A 23,934-nucleotide genomic window follows, 5' to 3' on the forward strand; every position below is an offset into this window, starting at 1 on the left:
TTGGGTTGAAAGAGACCTTAAAGATCATCTAGCTTCAGCCGCCCTGCCATGGGCTGGGACACCCTTCACTAGGCCACGTTTCTCAAAGCCCCATCCAACCTGGCCCTTAACAATTCCAGGGATGGGGCATCCACAACTTCTCTAGGCAGCCTGTTACAATGTCTCACCACCCTCACAGTAAAGAATTTCTTCCATATATCTAACATAAAACCCACTCTCTTTCAGTTTATAACCATTCCCCCTTGTCCTATCTTGTAGGATCCATTTAGGTACTAGAAGGCTACAATTAGGTCACCCCAAAGTCTTCTCTTCTTCAGGCTGAACAGTCCCAATTCTCTCCAATTTTCATCAGAGGACAGGTGTCCTATCCCTTTAATCATGGATTTCCTCCTCTGGACTTGCTCCAACAGGTCCATGTCCTTCCTGTGCTAGAGACCCCAGGGCTGGATGCAGTGTTCCAGGTGAGGTCTCACCAGAACACAACAGAGGGGCAGAATCCCCTCCCTCACTCTGGTGGCCATGCTGCTTTTGATGCAGACCAGGACACATTTGGCTTTCTGGGCTGCAAGGGCACATTACCAAGACATGTCCAAATGTCAAGAAGTGAAAAGAATGGTAACTTCAGACTAAATACAATGTTTAATTATTGGCATTACAGAAGGCAAAGGAACGCATAGCAATGAAAGTGAAAACATCATCAAGTCAATCAGGAATATAATAAGGTCTCTATCCAGACCATTTGCATTCCCTTGTCTGTTTCAGAGATTAAAGGCCACAAGCATGTTTCAGAAGTTCATGTAAGTACAAGTATCGCTCTAAACAGCCCAAGTTAAAGATGTGCACTTAATTTTTCCTACGACCTGGAAAACACAGACTACCACATTAGTGTAGATACAGTAAGAGAATCCACACAACTTGAACTTTTCATAATCATACTGTGTATTGATGTCAATATGACTTGGCAGCTACTACCAGATGCTTTTCTGACAGAATGCATGTTGGATTATACAGTGCAGACAGCTGACTGGAAGATTGCCTACTATGCTTCTACTGATTCTTTGATGGCATGAGACTCTTTGCCACTGCCTTTTTACATATACCCCATATTTCCTTTTTTCAACCATTTATGGTGCACAAACTCCTATGCCCAGTGAAGAGTCTTCTTCCTCCTCCCTCGCTAGGTCTCATTACCCATCCATCTACCACGTCACTGACTCAAGTCTCATCTGTAGGCAGACTGCCCAGTTCAGACATTAAAAACCATTATACCATGAAAAATCTGAAGTTATTTAACCATAAAAAGGTATCCAATTATGTACCAGAACTCACCCAAGTTATTGTTCAGTTCTAAGAGTGTCATCTCCTAATCCTCTAAGTCCAATATTTAAAAAAAAAATGGACAATGAAAAAAAAGTAGTTTTGTATTAAATCTGTAGTTGGAAGTTCCACAGCTATCCACAAGTCACTTAACTAAACACAGCAAAACAGAGAAGCTGAGATGTGCTTCCATAGCCAGGAGTTATGATGTCTGTTTAGACTTTTTTTTTTAAGGAACCTGCTTCAGAGTTACAGAATAATTTGTAATGGAAAGGACATCTGGATTTCATGGAGTCCAGCTACCAGTCAAAGCAAGTCCAACCAGAAGAAGTTGCTCAGGGCCATGACCAGATGAGCTTTAAATACCCCTCCATGAATTTTTGACTCAGGACATCAGGATAAGGGAACATTGAAATCCCAGAGGGTCACAGGGTCAGTGGCACAGGGTCTAGCTGAAGGCCTGTCACTAGTGGTGCTCCCCAAAGTTCAATACTGGGCCCAGTATTGTTTAATCAGGAAGTTCCACCAGAACACGAGGAAGAACTTTACTGTGTGTGTGTCTGAGCATTGAAGCAGATTGCCCAGAGAGGATGTGGAGTCTCCCTCACAGGAGATACTCAAAAACCATCTGGACACAATCCTGTGCCGTGTGCTCTGGGATGACTCTGCTTGAGCAGGGAGGTTGGACCAGATGACCCACTATGGTCCTGCCCAACCTGACCCAATCTGTGAATCTGCCAATACATCCAACAACAGAGACTGCACAGCTTCTCTGGGCAATTGTGCTTTGATCCTAAATGTATTTAATCAAAATATCCGATAAATGGAAGCTTTAAAATCCAGTTCAGAACACTGTTTAATTACTTAAGTTTTAAAAAAGCAAAATGTTAATGATTCAATGTCAAGAGTCGTTGTGCTGTTACACAAAACCAATCTAAAGCTAGCAAAAGATACAACCATTTGTGTGTTTGCATTGTTTGAACCAAAGCTGTTAGAAAACAAAACAAACAACAGGCTGAAGATTTCAAACACTCATTTTCAGAAATCCATGCTGTCACTTTTATCAATCTTTTAAAAAATTCAACTTTGAAATTCAATTTTAAATAAATTGCAAGGTTCTAAAACAAATAATTGTTTGTCCCTCCATGGTCTCTAACTAAAAAATAGCTACCTTGCCATTCGTTTCTGATCACTGCATGAAAGAATTGTTTAATTTTCCCTCCAGGTGATCTGCCTGCTGATTTACAGTGGGGGTTTTTGTCCTTTAAGTCCTGGGGACCTTCTTCTCTGCAGTGTATCGATGTTTAAATGCTTATTGCACAAACAAGCATGCTGCATTCATATTTTCATTCCTGTGATTCCATTCCATTTTCATTCCTGTGACATTCCATTTCCTGAGATTAAGAAGTAAAACAGAAATAAAGCATGCTTTGGAATAACTACAGACACTCTTGACACAACAAGGACCACCAATATCCTCCAAATATAAGTCAATATTCTCTCAATGTAAGTCCAAAGTGAAATTTGGACTGATAAATTTTAGATTTTAAAAGGAAAACTCTGAAAGTCATTATTCCACTGTATTTTGTATCTAAGGAAAGTCACTTAACAAAACAAGCTACTAAAATCTTTACTGGGTATAGTTCCTAAGTACCTAACATATTAAATCTGAAATTCTTTTAAACTATTTATTTTGCAAGTATATTTTTCAAATGTATTTTGCAAATACATTTTTCAAACACTGTCATCATTAAGCCAGTAAAGTTAACGCAGTCTCAACAGAATCTCAAAAATTTCATGATCATCTGCAAAAATCCGCTGATCTTATAAAATAGTCACAACATTTTTGCAGAAAACCTGTCATCCTCAGCTCTATTTTATATAAAATCTATACATTTTGTATATCTTATTCCTGTACACAAATTATTTGACACAGTATAGAAAATGTGTACCAAAGCCCTGGGCTCTATTACTCTGATAATATTTGCAATAGCAACTGCTGTAAAGAACATGAACTACCTACCTCCTGCAAAGAAAAAAACAATTGTTTTGATAAGAGTAATTTCAATATAATGACTAGGAAACCACAGCAGCTTACCAACCACCTGACCTCAAGTTCAGAGGAGATGAGGACAGAATGATTTCCACAGGCTTTGGTTCTCACCGACCACTTGAAACAATTCCACATTTTCCATAAGCTTCATGATCCCGAGTATACCACCAGGTTCTGCAATTTCTTTCCCATGACAACTTCTTCCTCATGCACAAGCATGAAGGATATGGGTCCAGGCACAACACTGAAGGAGTAAGAGCTGGAAGAAGCCTCATCTCAGGTCTTAATCTCTCTTGATGAGTTTTGCTGTAGGGATGCCCATATCTCAGTGACCCCAACCCCTTGATTTAACTTCCCAGCCTTATCTTGGACCTGTCTCATCCCTATGGACATGTCTGGCTGACCTTGGTCACTGTCACCAGATCTGCTTTTCTATCCATGCTCAGGTAGCAGGGACTGCACCCCTTGTCAGTGAGAGCTGTGTCCAGGAACCAGCCTCCTGGCACCCTCATTCATAGCAGGGTTGTCAGTCTGGTGGAGCAGCCAGCTCCTGCTGCTCCTGGACATAGAAAAATCACAGAATAGTAGAATATCCTGAGTTGGATGGGACTCACAACAATCGCTGAAGTCCACCTCCCAGCCCTGCACAGAGCAACCCCAAGAGTCACACCATAAACCTGAGAGCATTGTTCAAATGCTTCTTGAACTCTGTCAGGCTTGGTGCTGTGACCACTTCCCTGGGGAGGCTGATCCAGTGCCCAATCACCCTCTGGGTGAGAATCTTTTTCTATTATCTAACTTAAATCTCTCTTTACACAGTTTCATGCCATTCTCTCAGGTCCTATGGTTCTCCAGCTCAGGGCACTGTGACTCCCTTAGCCCATCATCCATGTTGAAGAAAACAGCAACGAAAGTGTTAAACACCTCTGCCTTCTCTATTTCCTTGCTTGTGAGGTGATCATTCCCATCATGTAATGAGACAATGTTATTTCTGGAGTGTGTTTTGCTATTAGCATATTTTAAAAATATTTTTTTGTCATCCACATTTTTGGCGAGCTTCAACTCCAATTGAGATTGCACCACATGAATTTTCTCTGTAGAACAGACTGGACATACACCTTCTTTTTTTGCTTTAGCTCCAAAGTAGATCCTTGTTCTGCCAAGCCAGCCTTCTGCCAGGCTTGCTTTACTTACGACATTTTGGAAGAAAAATAAGCTTGTGTAAAAAGTGTATGCGTACAGAGACAAGTGCATACATATATATTTATATATATGTGGATGTATGTCAGAAATAATCAAGAAATACTTCTATATATTACCTTGTTTTACTGGAGTTATTGGGATTTATCCAAGATGTGGGTTGGCTTTTTTTTTGTTTGGTGGTTTGTTTTTGTTTCTTTTGGTGTTGGTTTCTATTTTGTTTTGTTTTGGTTTTGTTTGTTTTGTTTTCTTTTCTTAATTTTTTAATTTACTGTTGTGAACTTCAAATTCACAGTTTGAATTTATTTCCATCCTTGATAATGATGACTTTTATTCTGGAAAAAGTATGTCAACATCACATCAGTTCAGATAAGACATGGAATGACAGGTAGTCCAAGTACTTGGCTGGGTTTTCCATTTATCCCCATTTATGTAGAAGAGGAACAACACTCTGGAAGTACAAGCATTACAATCACCTTCTTCATCTCCCTGCTGCTTTGTTAAGGAAATAGTTGAAATACCTTTATGGTGGCCATGCACTAAACTGAGTAACACGTTGGAATAGTTTCATTACTAAGGACAGCAAAGGAAAGGTACTCACCCCTCCAACTTCCCTCAATAAAGCATTAAGAGCAGGAAGGGCTGTCACAGCCACCTTTTTCCACAGGTTAGAAGCCCTGAAATAATAAACTAATGCTGTATTTTCAATTCCTGTTAATTCCTCACAAAACATGGACACCCTTTTTTGCAATTGCAAATTAAAAAAAAAATTAAATTAGGTTACTTCTTTAAAATATTACGAAGAAAGTAGTGGAACACTCAATGTGAAGCTGGCAGAGTAGAAATGGAGCACATCAAATGAAGATAATGGGAGGGTATTACACAACTCAGAAGTGGGGGGGTGGTTTGAAAAAAGCAGCTCAGGTCAGTGCAATTCATCTGTGCTCTATCACGTGGTATCACTACCATTCTATGAAAGATTCATTCAAAAGAGTGCAAAACCCTGTCTTAGTGCACCTGATCCATTTAGACTAAGATCAGTTTCACCTGCACCTGAAAAATGTGGCTGCACATATATATTTGTATATAAACACCTGAAAACCTCCAGAATTCACTTATTTTGATAACTCTGTAAGTGGTAGTTTATTTTTTCATAGGACTAGTTCCTCCAAATCCAGAGAAAATTCCCAAAGACAAAATTTAACTCAAAAAATAAAAACGCAATTTCAACTAAATTAATTATGTTGAGGTAGTCCAACTGTGGACTAGTGCTGAATTTTGCTGCTTAACATAAGTCAGTGTTGCTTGTGTTTAACCAAAGCTGAATAACTAATTCAATACCCCATGTGGATAAATGAAATCATCATTTGGACTCATTTCTGTTATCACTATCATGGAGATGTAAAAACACAAGACTTTCAGAACCACAGAATCAACACTTTTTTTTTTACACTGGCAGAGGCTAATTTCACTGTAGTTGTCCAGCAATAAAAAATTTACTTCAGAATTCACATCTTTGTTTCCTACAGCAATTTAATATACCAACCAAAGTGATAAAAGCAAACTCGTGACTCAAAGAAATAACCCTGAACTTTACACTTTACTTTCCAGCATAGACTTGAGAGCTGTGTCTTTAACAGCTATTTTGCTTAGATAGATGATATACAAAAAAAAAAATCACTTTCTTGCAAAGCATTAACATACATTTTCCCTCACTTATATACTTCAATTTCAAATACACCACAAAATGTACTCCCACAACAGTACTGTATAAAACTATTTTAGTTCAATTAAAATGTCTAACTATCTACCCTCAAACCTATCTAAACTGTAATTTTCACTTTGAGCACTTCCAACATATTCTCGGTTTTGTTTTCTTTTATCAGCTTCTCAAATCAGGTCCTGAATTCCAAATGTTAGGAAAAAATAGTCATTAACTGCTAGGTAACAGCAGATTTTCCAATTTAGAAAACTAAATTACACACACCACAAAAATATGTGTATTTTGCTATCTGAAATTTCATATTAAAATCTGTAATAACAAAACATTTTTCTGCCTCTTAGAACCGGCTGAAGTTGCTACTTTCTAATCTGCAATTCCAGGCCAGTTTGAAAATGGCACGGGAAAAAACCTTAAGAAAAAACAAGTTTAAAGTGCCTGTTTTATATACTGCTCCTGACACAGTTTAAAATATATTCTGGTGTGGGAGCTTTTGGTGCCTCCCCAGGTGCTGCCTAGTAATCATGTTGGGCTTTTTTTTCCAACAGGATATACAGATGGTTGACCCTCAGCTTACCAGAGAGTTACTCCGTTAACCAAAGAGTGATCTCATACAGCTGAAACTGACTCTCAAATTGGTGTGTTCCCACCTTTTCCACAACTAATTTTTTTCTTTTTAAGTAGCATGAAGTAGCAGCAGAAAGTACAATATTTTAGCCATCTGAGCATGAAGTATTCTTGAACTATCCCACCAATTGGAAGTGCTCTCTGTTACCTCAATCTTTTAAAATTGGAGCCATTATAGTAAATTGTGCAAATCTACAGTTGGTCTTCGATAAAAAGAAGATTTTTAACCCACTGAACTGGAACATCTTCCAAGTAGTTCTTCAGATCTCTGACAAGATACCCTACAACATACATATGCCAATCTGATATTCCCATGTACCTACATTCAGCTGTTCAGAAAACACTCTTGTATCACTTAAGAAGCTCCAAAAATCAGGGTAGTTCTTTTTGTAATAAAAGCTGAGCATTAAAGAAGTGCAATAAAGGTCTACATATTATTAAAAAATGGATGCCCTCACAATGTTTTTTCACCTCCAGATAACATATCAACATCTGGACCCCATCAGTGAGAAGCAAAAGTTTATGATACTTGTTGAGCTGCTCTTAGAAAAGGCATTTGTTAACTCGGCACACCCTCAAGCATTAAAAAAGACAAAAAGACTGTACTGTGACAGTCCCAATGGAGTGCCAGCATCCTTAGAGGCAGCCAAAGCAGGGTAGAGAAGCAGGAGGCTGGAGTCTCCCACTAAAACTGGTCATTTCTGTTCAGATGTGAACCACAACCATTTTGTGGCTGAAAGAAGCAACACAGGTTATACAGCACCTGCTGTACACAGAGGTGAGATGAAGACCAGTATTGGTAAATACATGTCTATCAAATGTTCTAAGTAGACTTTAAAGAAGACAACAACCAAACAGAGCCCCCAAAATGCCTACAGCAAACCATAAAGTCCAGTACCAATCTTAAAAAATGTTCAGCATGCATTCTCTTTCAGGAGAGAGACACTAGCTACTGAGCATAATTCATTGCCCTAGCCAAACTTTTCAACAAGGACAGAGCAGTCTTATAGATTGATTTAACATTAATGAAAACATTATCACACAGAACATGCCTGTGCCTTCATGATTTTTCCCAATCAAGAAGATCCATGGTAAGCTTCAACTTCATAAACCTGCTGAAATTGTCTTTTTTATATTCTTACCTTCCCCCTTCTGGTTGGTTGTGCTCTTGTCACTTCTGAAAACTACTAATTCATTTTCTCATGATGTATCCATAGAGCATCCTGTTCATCTTGGCCCTAACTTTTGACTGAGATACTCGTGTACTTCTGTTACCTGTGCTACACACTGCAAATACCACACACAAAAAAAAAAAAAAAGCAAACAGGCTCTTTCCAAAAGTGCCATCGCCCTCAGCAAGTAAGACTCTGGATCTAAGCTTGTCTGCTTCTTCTGTCTCCACTGTATGTAAGGGGGAATAACATGAATTTACACACGGAATATTACATAATTTGCTTACTTAAAACGTTTTCAGAAATTTTCCAGAATGCAATGCCTTAAAAATATTTCCACTTGATCTGTGGCTATCCATAATTTCAGTTCACTGGCAACAGCCTTACATTTTTTTAATTACCTTTCCTGGCCTCATTAGAAGTTAGCAACAAACTGCCAGCACTCTAAGAACTCAAGTTAAAAAAGCACTAGGACCCCTGTGGGAATAAAAAATAAATTTATTCCTCTTGCCCTGAGTAATAACAATAATTAAAAAAAAACCCAAAAAACCTGATCACTTCCACCAAGGTATACAGCACAATCTGCTAAAAAAAAACAGAATATAATTTCTATTTTCTCCATACAAGGCAGCTGGGGGATGATGCATGTGACATGCATAGAGAGGCTGATGGAATGGAGTTTTCTTAGCCTGAAGATGGGAGATCTAAAGGAAGAGCTCATTGCTGTCTACAGCTACCCAACAGGTGAAGGGAAGACAGAGATGCACAGTGGAAGGACAAGAGGCAATGGATGCAAGCTGGAACATTGGCAATCCCAACCAGACCTCAGGAATTTAGTTCTCCACTATAATAATGATCAAACACTGGGAGATGCTTGCTCATAGAGGCTGCAGAGTCTTCAGCCTCAGAGATAATTTACAACATTGATTAGATACTTCTCCTCAAGCAACTGGTCTTGATGGTGGTGCTGCAAGGGTTTGAACCGTATGGCTGCCACATTCCAACCTGAATTGTTTGATGATTCTCTTACCATCCACCACAAAACAACAGAACAAAATCAACAACAAAGAATGAACTGAAACACTGAATTTCAGTTCTGGATGATTTAGAAAACCCAATTGCATTTTCTAGACCAAATGAAACCAAACAGTGTAATAGGACAAAGCTTCTCCTAATATTTAGAATGACAGATTCACTTTGTATCCAAACAGGCTATCTTTTACTTAAGATGCTTGCATCCAAGTCTGCCTGGTTACATAACATTTTAGTTAAAAGAAAAAACAAAACAAAAACTTGCCAAGCTGTATGTCCAGAAATGAAATTCTCAAAAAAAAAAAATCTGAGAAGATTTCAAAAAAGGTTTTGAAGAAAACAAATATACAAGTCTACTTTACATCCTCTTGTAATTAAAAATGGCAATTATTTGTGCAAAATCCAATATTGTACAAATAACAAAAAACATCAGAGACTAAACAGATTTTGCATCTGTAATGCTGCCACTGGATCCATCATATCTAGGCAGCTGTCATTTATAAATCAGCAAATGTTTCATTGTATAGGTGAAGCTGTCACACGTAAGCTAACACATCACTAGCTACAACTCATTTCAAAGCAATTTGTACCAGCAATGGAAATATCACTGAAAAATACTAAATACTGCAGTTTATCAAGAGATCAAATCTTACAGCTACAGCAATTTATTTTTTTGGTTCAGATTTAGCTTGTCATTGCTTTACATGGGATTCAGAGTACCAGGCTGGGCATCACCAAGCTAAGTGTTGTGCAAGAGATAAAAAGTTATAGATTCCATAAGAATCCTAAGTCATACCAGCAATTGCAGTTCAAAGCATAAAACAAGTAATCCTCTGTAACAAAAGCCAGAGCTATGTCACACAATCAGAAGCCAATTCTTTGGTCATGAAAGCAATTATGAAACTTCTGCAATCGTTTTTTGTGTATTAAAAAAATATCAGAGCATTATCACAGAGGAAAAAAATCTGAAGTTCATCACAATAGCTGTGGAGTTATTTAAATCTCTCTTAAGAGCAATGTCCTTTTAGAAAGTTTACAAACAAGTATTCAGGCAATTCAAGTATCAGGTATTAGCAAACAGGAGCACTTAGTAAGATGTATCCTTAATTAATATGTGTATCTAAGAAATGCACTGATATAATTAATAGCAAAAGCAGAGACCCACAACAGCTGCTGTCTGCATGCCAATAAGGTCTTATTTAGAGACAAAAGTAAACTACAATGCTTGAGTCTGCAGCTGCTTCACTTAACAAACAAAAATTTGGGGGTTGGGTTCCCAATTTCCTTCATGTTTTTGCTGGCTTTGTGGGGAGGTTGTTGTTTGTTTGCTTGTTTAAATTAAAGGGCTGATATTTTATAGCATACTCATATTTCTCAAAGCAGCACAACACAGCATCCATTTTGAAACAGCTTCAGATTGAATTAGAGAATTTCTAAAAAAGAAAACCAAAACCATAAAACCACACACTGTACCACAGCTCCATTTCATTCAGTACAAGAGGAGGAATTTCTGTCTGGTGGGTAATTCTACTTTAATATAAATCAGAATTAAAATCTTTAAAGCAGGTTCAATAATGGTTGGCAGCACAGACTCAGGCAACCACAGCTCTTACTGTGCCTTTCCTTACTGTCTTAGCAAAACCAACTTGGACAACACTTATTTTGCCCTTTTACTAGGGCTTGTGAGAAATGGTATCAGAAAAGGAAAGTTTCAGTTCCTGGGTATCACTGCTGTGTTATTCACAGCTCAAAACTGTTAGGCACCATAATTTATTTTACCCATCCAAAATTAAAGATGAAAGTTACAATGATTTCGTTTTTAAACACTTTTTTACCCAACCATCTCACCTTTTTTTAAATGCCATCTAGTAAAGAATTTCAAAGGGCTCTGCTTCTTTAATGAGGCATTAAAATACAGTCATACGACAAAAAAGCAACTCTACTAAGTCTCTTAAACCCCTGGACTTACATTATCAGCTTTTATGTGCCTGTCAACACTCAACAGTAAGAAGCAATGGTTTGCTCTTTGCCTCGAATTTAAAAGCCAGCTAAACTTCCTCTCACTTTCCTGCTGAGAGCTTTAACTCCTTACAAACTGTCAAAGCTTTGACACTTCAGCAGAAAGTAAATCTACAACATGATGCAATGGCCAGGTGTAGTCTCAATCAGCCACTAGCCACTAATTTACTAGTGGTCATTTAATTCACCTCAAAAAGCAATAAACTAGAAATACTTCCCACTCTCCCATGTACCCACACTGCTTGCACATCAGCCCTTTTAAATAGGTAATAGTTCTGTCAAAGAATCAGATACAGTTAACTTGCAAGTTGAAAGAAATGAAACATTTAATATTGTAGAGATGTCAACATACAGCTAAAATGCAAATACATTTCCAACCCAGAAGCTAAAGTAAGAGTGGAGCATTTTTCAAGAAAAGTAAATGCAAAGTGTTGAATCGGAACTTCTTTACCCAGAACATTTCTCTGTATATCCACAGTCTGGCTCTCAAATTCAGGTGTAAAAGTTAATTGGCATAAAGCTCATTATTAATTCATTTAACAAAGATCCCAAGTCAAGTGCACTTGTGAAAGAGTAAGATTTGGACAGATTTGCATGGTAGAAAACGTGAAATTTACTGCTAGGAACTATTCTACTTGGTATAAACTAAAATATTTAGATCATTATTTTAGTGTACAGAAAAACAATGACTGCACAGATAGGCCATGCAGTTTCTTTACAACAATAAAATGAGATACAGACTTAAAATGAGAGCCTTGAGATACTACATCTAACAGCAGTATACTGAAAAATGATCCTTTCCCTATTCTTCTGTTCCTTTCACACTGTGATTCCACAGTATACAAAACCTCTATTTAAATCTCCTAACCTTGATAAGGACTTGTTACCATTTTCATTCAAGTCAATGGAAAAAGATCTCATAATTAGCCTCAAAGCTGCATGACTGAGACACTGAGTGGCAAAGTTACAGGATAATACTTGAATAATGTATTTATGAAAAATATTAGGGTTTTTTTCATAATAGCAGGAAAATAAAACTCTTTTTTTCTCCTCATGATAGAAAATAAGGAACTAGCCTTGTCTAAAAGTGAACCATTTCTGCTGACAATGCACAACACTAAAGACAGCTCCTTCCATCCTCCCTAGTCCAGGCATTTGCTGGGATGGTAACCACAAGGTACTACACAGAAGTTGCAAATACATCTACAGTTTCAAAAGGGGAGATGAAGAAATTTTTAAAAAAGCTATCTGAGGTTCTGCCAATGTCGGCATGTCTCCTCTTTCAAATAACTTAAATACAGTCTGGCATGGGATTTTCTCTCATCACTAGAAGGACTTCAATGGACTTCAAATGCCAAACAAATCCTTTGACTCACTGTATCAAGCCCCAAGGGAAGCATTTGACAGCAGGAAAAATAGGAACAAGAATGCCAAGAGTTAAAAAGTTAAGTTGGACTGATTCAGCATTCAGATCAAACAAATACAGTTCTTCCTAGATTATTAACGAGTGCTCCAAGCAACCACGGGCTCTGACACAGACAAGAAACTGCACATCACAGGCATTCCAGGAACTCTGGTCTGCCTTCACTGGAACAAAACCCTAGTAAAATATGCGTTCCCTCCTGTTTTAAAAGCATAGCATCTCTCACTGCTTCTCTGTCTACATACATATAGAAAAATGTTAGGCACAAAATACTTCATTCATCAAGGTTATGATCTGCAGAATTTTTTCCTGAAAATCCTTTAGCATCTCTAGTAACTTATTGTAACTTATGTCTAGTAGGACACAAAAAGCACATCTTTCACTCCCTCAACACACTACCAAAATAATAAAAAAACAAAACAGACATAAAAACAGACAAGAAGTCTTCTCATGAACCGCAGCTTCAAATACAGATTTTTGGAGATGGTTGAAGGAATACAGTGATGCTTCAAACAATGGTTACAGAATCTTGTTAGTTTAAATGGAAAGAGAAGGGCTTTTTTAACTGAACATTAAGACATGCAGGAAAAACTAGTAAAACACAATGGATGTGTGAACCATATATATTATATATTACAGGAAGACAGAGTCAATGTCATCAAATTTTCCATTTACCTAGAATTGTTTAACAACCAAACAATAAAACTTGATATATAGGAATAACCGTGTTCAAATGTAGCAGATTAGAAACAGCAATTTTATCCAGTGTAGGTACTCAGCAAAAAAATTCACCATACTTTTTCAAGTGCAAGCTCAATATCAGAAATTACTCCAAACTGCTAAATCCTGAATCCTTCTCTCATACTGAACAGCCCTTATCATTAGGCAGGTGGGAGATAGTCCTGCAGGTATCAAAAGCTATCCCTAGGATACCTATAAATAAACAGTTCTCTTAATCAAGTATTAAACTGGCCTGAGTATATCACATTATCAGTGCAAACATCACACTTCCAAGGCACAGCTGAATTTTCAAGGGGAAGGGAATGGCAGAGGGCACGTAATAATGAATTCTTTATGTAAGATCTCACAGAATACAATTTTAAGCCTTAAAAGTCAGCCAGCTTGAAATATAGCCAATTTAAACAAAAAATAATTCCGGGTAATGATTTCAAACCCAATATTCACCCAGGTCTTCTGGCAACTTCCTGGCAGTTTTACAATAATTTCCTATAGTCACCTATCACTGCTGGTTTGGACCAGCACAACCACGTTGCGGAAGATAAAAAGAGAAGTGACCAGTCCTCCAGGAAAAACTATGATGATGATGATGACTTTGCCTTCATACTGTGCACACATAAAATATTTTAAAAGTGCAGAGATAAAGTTGCTTGGCATTAGTGTAGTTCCGCTACCAATCACTGTCTCCTACAATAACAGAAGGCAAAACAGAGTTTGGCATAGGTAGGGATTTTTATTAAGAATGCGCAAAGAATGTCTTACCAAAAGTAACTTCTCCTTTGCCAGTCTTGTCAAATAGCTGAAAGGCTACTATGAACAATGCATCTGGAGCACACAGGACTGATTCAAATGCCACAAACTCTTGAAAGGATATCAACCTAAGGGATGAAGGAAAAAACAACAGCTATGAAACCAACTTGCTTGCAGAAAACTGAAATACAATATAATATTGATTATACAAAAGAAATAAGACCATAACCAAATTCAAAATGTATTCAGTAGGGATCAAAATTTATCCTAAAATGCCCTATCCCAAATGCTGTCAGGAAGCCTTTATATCACTAAACAGAAATGTCTGTTGAACAAGGCATTATTCCTCTCGGCAAGTCACAACAGAACATAAAATAAGCAAACACACTCAGTATGGCTACTCACCTCAGCTTTAATGTCTAACTGAACTGCCCTCTGGGGGAGCCTACCTTCCTCCACTGGCAAGACAGAGCCAATAAAGACATTAGTAACTTCCCTCAAGACTCAGTACTTAGCACTTTTGGAAAGCAAATCCATTCAGGACCTACATGCTGCCACTCACTTCAGAAGGAACCGATCAGAATGTGTTATCCGTTTGCTAGCAACTTATTAGTCATCCATCACAGCCCTCCAGTCCTGCATGTTGAGTCACAAATTTCAATCAGTAGTCTGCATGTTCTTCCTCAGCCCAAGAGCAGTTTATTCAAATTCATCATTACAGCCAGATTCCTAATGTGCTAGCACAGTAGTAGGGCATAGATAAAAGCAGAATTGTCCTTCCAGGAGTTAGTTCATATGCAGAAATATATAATTAGATAATTTGGCATTGTTTCCAGCAGTAGGTTTGATACAGGAAAGACCTTGAACATTCTAATTTCTCTGCATCACACACAAGAGTTCAAAAGGAGATCAAACTCTTATTCCTAAAGAGGTGAAGGCTAACTGTTCTCCTGTTTGCTGCCTCTTTAACGTCTAGGCTGTAGAGTTTAAAATCATCTTCAAATATGTGGTGGTAGGGCCTGCTAGCAGTGGGATAGTTAAGATTGCTGTCTCTCAGGCTGTTTTATGGCAGTGTAGCAGGCACGTAGCTTTAATGGGTTCATGTGGCAGCAGCTGGAGAACAAGGATTATTTCTGAAAAGCACAAAATTCAGTGTATCCAATGTCAAGAAACACATATAAACCTAGGGGATTTTTAACAGAAACTAACTATATCCTTAAGACTTTGATCCAAAGTGACACTGCAGCCAGTTCAGTGAAAACTTCTACTCAATATGCAATAACAGTGAAGAATTAAGAGTTTGAGTAACCTGGAAAAGATAAATTTTCCATCAAGTAGTATAGTACTTGTATACTAGTATAGCATAGCATAGCATAGCATAGCATAGCATAGCATAGCATAGCATAGCATAGTACAGTATAGTATAGTATAATATCATACAGTAGTATGATGACCCATGACTATACAGCAATTTCCAGCCACCTGTTTTATGGGAATTCAGAGAATATGCTGAGTTGGAAGGGCCCATCAGGATCATGGAGTCCAACTTCTGACCCTGCACAGGACCATCCCCAAGAGTCACACCATGTATCTGAGAGGATTGTCCTTCCTGAACTAAGACAGGCTTGGTGCTGTGACCACTTTCTTGGGAAGCTTGTTCCAGCACCAAAACACTCTGAGTGAAAAACCTTTTCTTAATATCTAACCTAAACCTCCCTGAACTCAGTTTCATGCTGTTTGCTTGGATTCTGACACTGGTCACAAGAGTGAAGGGTTTAGTACTTAGCCCTCCTCTTCCCTCTGTGAGGAAGTTGAAACCACAGTGAGGTGTCTCTTGAGTCTCCTCTTCTCCAGGCTAAGCAGACCAAGTGACCTCAGCCACAGCTTCCCCTCAAGGCCTTTCACCATCTTTTGTTGCCCTCCTTTGGATGCTCTCTAACAGCTCAATGTCTTTTTTATATTGTGGCACTCCAAACTGCCACCAGCACTCAAGGTGAGAGCAGAGCAGAGCAGGACAATCCCCTCCCTTGCCCGGCTGGTGATGCTGTGCCTGATGCCCCCCAGGACACAGCTGGCCCTCCTGGCTGCCAGAGCACTGCTGACTCAAATTTAACTTTCTGTCAACCAGGACTCCCAGGTCCCTTTCCACAGTGCTGCTTTCCAGCCTCTCATTCCCCAGTCTGTCTGTACATCCAGGGTTGCCCCATCCCAGGTGCAGAGTCTGGCACTCTCCCTTGTTAATCTTCATACAGCTGGTGATTGCTCATCTCCCTAGTTTATTGAGGTGTCTCTGCTGACATCCTCTCTGCCCTTGAGGATGTCAGCAGTGAGCAAACTTACTTAGTATCCCTATGAGTCCTACATCAAGGTTGCTTATGAAGATGTTGAAGAGCACAAGGCCAAGGATGGAGCCCTGCAGAACCCCCCTAGTGACAGGCTGCCAGCCTGATGTCACCCCATTCACTGTAACACTTTGTTCCTGACCTGGAAGCCAGTCACTCACCCATCATGTAACAGGGCTATTCAGCTGCATACTGGACATTGTGTCCAGAAGGACACTATGAGAGACAGCATCATAAGCTTTGCTGAAGTCTAAAAAGATTAAATCTATTGGCTTTCCTAGATCAACACTTGAAGTGTACTTGCTGCACATCAGCAGCCAAACATCCACAGGGTAACAAGCCGACTTCCATGAGAAACATGCAAACATGAGAAGACGAATAAAAGAGGACTTTTTTTAAAAAAAGCACAGCACAGAGAAGGCCTAAAAGCTGTTCTACACTACCTCCCTCAAAATACGTGCAATAAATAATATTAAAAGAAATGTAGACTATGAAATGGTCTAACAAATAATTAACTCTGGGATCTTGCCACCATAAATTATAACATAGTGCAAGAAGTCAATAAAAAGAAACTTCCTCAGGTATTCTTGAGATTAAACTCACAATTAATGATGTCAGCAAACATATAAGAATGCCTTAAGCTTTACTGGCAAAGAAGTCTGTGCCTTGTTACATATGCACATGTTAGCACACGAGCAATCCATCAATCCTTTAAACTCCTTGGGAGCTCTCGGTACTCCCATTGTTACACAAACTACACAGATACTCAGTCTTTCAAAGGAAGAAAACTTCCATCCCTGCTAAGTCAAAAGAATTTTTTTCAAAAGTAACATTTCCTTCAATTTCAAACTAATATATTACAACCTACTTAGTTTTGTATTTACACATACTTACTGTTACAATGTGACTGTTACAATGTGACTTACTAGCTATAAAAGGCTATTGTTATTTATTATTATCAACTAGTACGTGACAGAACAGTAAACAGATCCAAAGCACTGAGTTCTGTCCCAAAGATGATAATACACACACAAAAAAGACAAGCAGGTGACTCTAGAATAGGATTGCTTTGAATTATAAATGTAAAATCTCTGCCAACACCATTTTGGTAAAGCTGCTTTTTATGTGAAACAACCTGCACATGTCCTTACCAACAGACCATAATACAGTGATGACAGCACAAAAAAAGAAATACATCACCTATCCCAGCAGAATCCCAGCACCATGTTAAGAACATATTCTATGTTACTAGGCCTGGGTTTGATTAAAACTACATATATCTTGTAAAACTGTTACAAGATTTTATACTGGTAGAAGCATTTTTTTCAGTACTTAGAAGCAGCAACCCCCTAGTAAGTCACAGATAAATGCTTAAAATAACCCTATATCCATTTTTAAAAACAATTATTCATAGAACTAGAAAGATTAAAAGTGTATGAATTGTGTGGTTCTAGCCAGACTGTTAAAGAAGAGACATTAATATCTGCTGTGCCAGCTGAATTCAAATTAACCCAATTTTTACATGTTAATTAAACCAGCTATTTTCTTCTTATTGTATTTTTGCTCCCTAAGTAGACTAGCCTGCTAGTGATTCCCAACAGATCTATTCTAACAACGACGTATTCATTTACTTCTATTATGACCATACAATACAGTAACTGAGCAGTAATTTTTCAGTCAATTACACGTGTGATTCTTAATGCTTAAAGAAGCTGAAAAAATGTGTACTACATAGCCATATGCTCACTTCTCTATACTGCACAAGGGTAGTTGCCTGGGTAACACGTTTTCTCTCCGGTTTAGCATCACCCTTTTGGGTTTAGCATAACCCTTCAGTGAATATCATTAGGTATCATTAAACAGCACATGTTAACATGGACTTCAATATACTACTTAAGAGTTATTTCATACACCTAAACAAGTAGTCATTTATGTTACAAAAGCAGAGAAAAACCTAGTGATTTTAACAGCACAAGGAGAGAAATCTGAAATGTTTACAAAATTTTATTTCAGTTTTGAAGATATTTCACCCAAATAAGTCAAAGTCTTCCTTCAGCTTCACATCCCCAGCTACCAGTGCCAATACCACACAATTTATTCAGGAAGGCTTAAATTTTGATATTTAAAAAGCATCCACATAAAAGAGCACTAGTCTAAACAGAACAACTGGGTATGGTGCAGCAAAAGCACTATTCAATACTCTCTCCTTTCTTCCACGCTCACACCCATGGTATCTGGACACCCCATTGACACGACACATTCCCACCAGGGAAAGTCTGCATGTAGCCACATAGAGAAAAAAAGCCATCACCTGCTGTAATAATACATACAAATGCAATGATGAAGAGGTTTTCTTCAGAAATCAATGCAGATGTTTTTACTGTATCAGCAATTTAAACATGGTAACATAATGGGACACAAATTGAAGCTACATCTATTATTTTACACTGCAAGCTAGGTAAACTAAGTATAGTGTAAATTGGTGCATTAGAGGATAAATTTATATTCAATAATAATGGAAAATGCTGGCATTTCCACGTGTTATTTTTGAATAATTTGTCCTTCCTAAAAATAAAGCATGAGGTATTTCTCAGTAAAGTGTTAGTTATTACAGTCCAAACAGAGACGTGCAGTAAATACGTATTTGTTAGGCAGATGTTTAAAACTACAACAAAAAATCTGAAATTACAGTAAGCAGGACAGAAAATGCCTGGCCTGTTGCTGATAGGCCTTTAGAAAGCTACTGTATTTTGGGGAAATTTCTGATCCAGCTGAGGCCAAATGAAACCTTTTCTTTTTCTGTTTTTTTTGTTTTTTAACTAATTTAGGAGTGAGAGGCTTAAGGCCAGGAATCAGGTTCTTCAATCTGTTTCATATGAACAACAACCATGCAATATAACACTTATTAAAATTATTATTATTTTTATTAAAATACTTCCTTTTCTTAGAGGAAACCTTAAAAACATGCCTCCATAAGAGAACAGCATGAAAGCCTCCTGTCAAATAAACCTCTGTCCTGGCTTAAGATGGAGGCAAAACTTGCTCCCATGGCAACGGAAATTCATTGAACAACAGAGTATGCCTTAAGAGGTCTCGTACCTTTGTCACAACAGTAGCTCATGTAGACCCTCAAATCCTTAATCTCTGGCAATGCAGGAATCGGGCTAGACTTACATGAGATTTTGTCTACAGTAACCTCTGTGAGATCATATGTAAGAGCTACGATTCTTTTCATGTCACACTGAGAACTTCTTCAGCTCTTGGGTAAGAAACTCTTTGCCTATCTATATGACCTGGTCATGAGTCAGAGGTTCTTGTGCTGCCTGCCTTTCACCTGTGTACTTACCCAGTTAAGTATTTCACACTGATTACACTTGGTACATATACCTAAGTTGTCACCAAAATCAGGAAGAATTAAAAAGCATTCTAAAGAGTGCTAGAACAATCCTGATGGAGGCTCAGACCCTTTTAGTGACAAGTGGTCATTCTCAACAGTCATGAACAGCAGCTGCTTCTTCCCTAAAGAGGGATCCAAGACAGTGAGTGGACAAATGCTTCTGGAAATAGCCTAGCAGCATTTTCAGAACTGCACTACTTTAAGTCACTAACACTGACAAAATTAACTGCTCTTGGAAGATACCTTCTATTTTATAACAGAAATAATGCTATATTACTAAACAGACTCTCATGACCTTAACTGTGTGTCTCTAATCACTGACAAGCCTATTAAAAATGAACACCAACAAAAGCTGGTTTGTGCTTCAAAACTGGGAGCACTGGACTGCCAAGTTGGCAGTATTCAATAGGAGAAGACCAATAGTCCTGTTGCTGTCTTTTGGAGATTTAATGACAGGAACCAAAATCCAGATGACCCCTGCCTCAGATGATTACTCTGCAAATTACTTTAAACACCACGAGAATAAGGTACAAACACTGAGCCACATGGCAAAAAATGCTACAATGCAATGTTAGAGAGATGGATGACAATCACTTTCCAAATTTTCTCCATTCTGTCACATATTAGCTAAACAGGAAGACAGCCTGAATACCAGAAGAGACTCTCCAAAGACACGTTACGAACTGTCAGTGCACAGTGTGCATTACAGAAACAATCCTTACCCACGGCAGAAAGCAGCAATTAGAAGCCTCGATACTACGCCGCAAAACTCTTACAAGATCACGCCAAGTTACGAAATCCCAACTTGTCAACAAGTTCACATAGGCTACAGTTTTATATTTTGTTCTTCCTGACACCAGCTTCTGTTTGTGAGGGAGATCCAAATCACAAGGTATGGATTATGTTCTCAATCTTCTTATTACAAAACGGATTTGAAGCCATGTAATTTGGAAAATGCTGTTTTTGCAGGCATCAAACCAAGGGAAGAAATCTGAGAAATGTTTAATGTTTTCAGACAAAAACTATCTGAAGCCATGGCTTTCTTGATGCCATCAATGTTACCAACATAACCTTTTGCAGAATTCTTTTACTGGGGCAGCAATCATCACATTAACTCACCTGCAAGGTTAAAGGTGCCCAGCTGCCCAAATACATGAGACTAGCTGAGCAGAAAAGAGAGCACAGAAAGGACTGCAAAATTTCTCAGTTATGCCTGCATCTGTTCCCTAGGAAGACTGCATTCTCTAGTCATGCTTTGTTTATCTCATATTTTACTCTCTGCAACCACTGATATGAGTCATGCCTGAAGTTTTCTGGTTTCCAAAAATGCCACAACTACACACTTTAAATCCATAGCTAATTATTCTCAAGTTTCGCTAAAGAAACTTTAAAGGGAGGGTTCAACAATTCGTATGGGTGAAGAGACAGCTTGCCTGGGCAAGTACCAAAAGCAAATGCTAGGATTTCATTAAAGCAGGGGGAAGGAAGATGGAAGGGTAGCTAATCTTGCCTATTGGCAAAGTCAGCCTTTCAAATGCAAACCATGTGCAACCAACTCCACTGCTGTCTTCCCAAGACTGCAGAGTGGCTCCCTAAATACCTTAGGTGCTCCTCCTCCCTCTTGAAGGAAAAACACAGCAGCAAAAACCTTTAACAGTGCCATGCCAAAACTAAGCAGGGGCACTTTTTTCTAGGATCTCTTCCTACACCATCTAAACTTATTTTGGATTTCTATTTGAATGTGTTTGTGACAGATACATAAAGTAAACAGAGACAGAAAGACTCAGAGAAGGAAAGAAAAGCAGGAGTTAGGGGAGCCAGCCAACAAACATGAAAGGTTCCATGAATTAAAAATACATAGTAGACAGAAAATTGTTTGCACCGCTAAATGGTAGGTGCAGTTGAAAACAATGTTTCTACTCTTTTCACTTAAAAGATACTGTATTCCTTTATGGATCTGCAGGGGAAAACAAAACAAAACAAAACAACCCCCCCACACTCCTCAAGGATCAGACTGTTTGAAAAAACGGTTTTATATCTTTTAAAGGAACAACAGGGAAAAAAAAAAATCAACTACAAATTCCCCCCACCCCCCAAACCAAAACCAAAACCACAAAAAAACACTTACCCGTCTTTTGTCTGATCCACCACACCTGCAAGGAGCTGTACAGTGTTTGCATTAGGCAAATCATCTCCAATTATCTTCAGGTACCGTGTGACAAAGTCATTAGGAGACATGAAGAATTCTCCATTCTTCTCCACACTTGCATACTGTTAAATGAACACAATATTTAGTGCCTCAACACATCCTTTTCCAGGCATCTATTACCACCACCCATAGCTTCCAATAACGAGCAGGCCTCTGTTACAGGGGATGACAGCTCTGCTCCAGTGAACCTACAGCCTAGACCCAAACAGGAAAGAGTAAGAAGGGAATACTCGAGCAGCTGAAGGCTCGGCTTCCCAGACAACCAATGGCAGACATATGATTTTTGGATTATAACGTCAACAACTTCTCCATAGTAGCCTAGAAATGCTCCATACCAAGTACGTTTCTGAAGTAGAAAAAGAAGCACAAGTACATTTGCAAGCATGTGGCATCTCAGGCCCACTGAAATTCTGACAGCAGTAGGGTACTGCAGTATATCTTATTTTTGTGAAACAAAATAGCTGTTCTACTTCGGGGTGAGAAGGCAGGGTTGGTGACACCCACAAAATGCCAGTGGAGCAAATGATGCCCCAGGAATGTCCACCTGGGGGTGCTGTTCTGAAGAACTCCACTGCATCGCCTCCAGCCACAGCTGGTCCTGAAGGAAGAGAGAACCTACAGATATTTCTCCTTGGCTGAAGTGCTGAAAGGAGGCAAAAGAACATCATTTGCAGAAAAAATGTAGCAGCAAAACACGAACTTTGACAGTTCAGCACACTGCAGAAATAAGAAAAGAGTTCTGACCCCTGCCATACATTATCCCTGCTTTGCATATAGTTACTAGCATACTACTCCAGAAAACAGCTATTGACAGACCCAACCATATTTGCTCCCAGGGGAAGCCTCCAGTAATATGTTATAAATAGAAGTAATATTAACGTTTTTGAAGATAATATCTAAATAAATAAAATTTGCTTTGTTAATACCTCTACCCTCATTGCTAGGCCATTCCTCAAATTTTAAAGTCCTCGTTTTCTGAAGAAGGTCAAATCTGAAATTCACCCTAAAGAATGTGTTTCAAGAAAAGTAAAAAGATAAGGACAATGATTAAGAGGAAAAGAAATCTCAGGCAAGATTTTCAGAACTATGTCAGCTTTAAGAGAATCCTGGTCTATCCTGGGATAACAAATGTGCACTGAGAACAGGAAAGAAATTGCTAGTTACTCTTCTAAAATTTTTTTAAGGCAAGGTAGGATGATAAACTATCACTGCAGCTCCCCAAAGAGCATTATCCATACTAAAGTAATAAATAAATTAGATGCCTATCGCTATTTTGTAGTGTACTTCAAACACACGTTTTCTTTCACATTACTATGGCTCTGCTAAGGGACAAAACCTGCCAGTTTTCATTTCATACTGGTGCCTGCAGCGTACTGTTATACCTGCTGTAGGCATATAACTCTCAGAGGGATGCCAAAGTGTTACAGTAAGTAGATTATTTTCTTCTAGTGCTATATAAATACCATTTTCAGGTACAACAGTATCTTCAAGAAACAAGGCTTCAGAGAAGCAAGCCCAACAAAACATAACTCGCTTTGGCATCTATATATTGGTTAGTGCTGTAAGATTCCTGTTTCAATAGACACTGCAACACACGCTTTCTACTTGCTACACTGCAAGGAATTTTGAATTGTATACTTTTATAAGAACTAACAGATCAATTGATTTCAATGTAATCATTTGCAGAAAGACAGAATCCTTCTGAATCCCAGTCTCAGAAACTTTTAACACAGCTGCTATTGAGAAACAAATCAAATAAGTCAGACAGCCTATGCTTCTATATTTCTTTTTTTTTCATCCAGGCTAACCCCCTGCTAGGGCACTCAATAACAGAAAACAGCACAAGGTTTCAGTGTCCCCCTGTTTCTTGTCATTGTGATTTAGTCAAGTGTATTTGAAATCCAATCACGTACTCTATACTACATATAGAAAATG

The 23,934-nt window shown here is 38.4% G+C and overlaps 1 protein-coding gene across 4 annotated transcripts in view; it reads right to left on the bottom strand.

The window, feature by feature from the left end:
* Nucleotides 1-23,934, bottom strand: part of SLC25A13 (solute carrier family 25 member 13) — a 102,398-nt gene that overhangs the window by 51,938 nt on the left and 26,526 nt on the right. For all 4 annotated transcript variants that reach the window (XM_014878486.2, XM_088161890.1, XM_088161903.1 and 1 more), the window contains 2 exons: nucleotides 21,919-22,061; nucleotides 14,064-14,179 (listed from right to left, as the gene is read on the bottom strand). In XM_014878486.2, coding sequence (XP_014733972.1) covers nucleotides 14,064-14,179; nucleotides 21,919-22,061 — 259 coding nt within the window. The remainder of the gene's footprint in view (nucleotides 1-14,063; nucleotides 14,180-21,918; nucleotides 22,062-23,934) is intronic.

Source organism: Sturnus vulgaris, chromosome 1 (genome assembly GCF_052056855.1).
Source record: "Sturnus vulgaris isolate bStuVul1 chromosome 1, bStuVul1.hap1, whole genome shotgun sequence".
NCBI classification, from domain to species: domain Eukaryota; kingdom Metazoa; phylum Chordata; class Aves; order Passeriformes; family Sturnidae; genus Sturnus; species Sturnus vulgaris.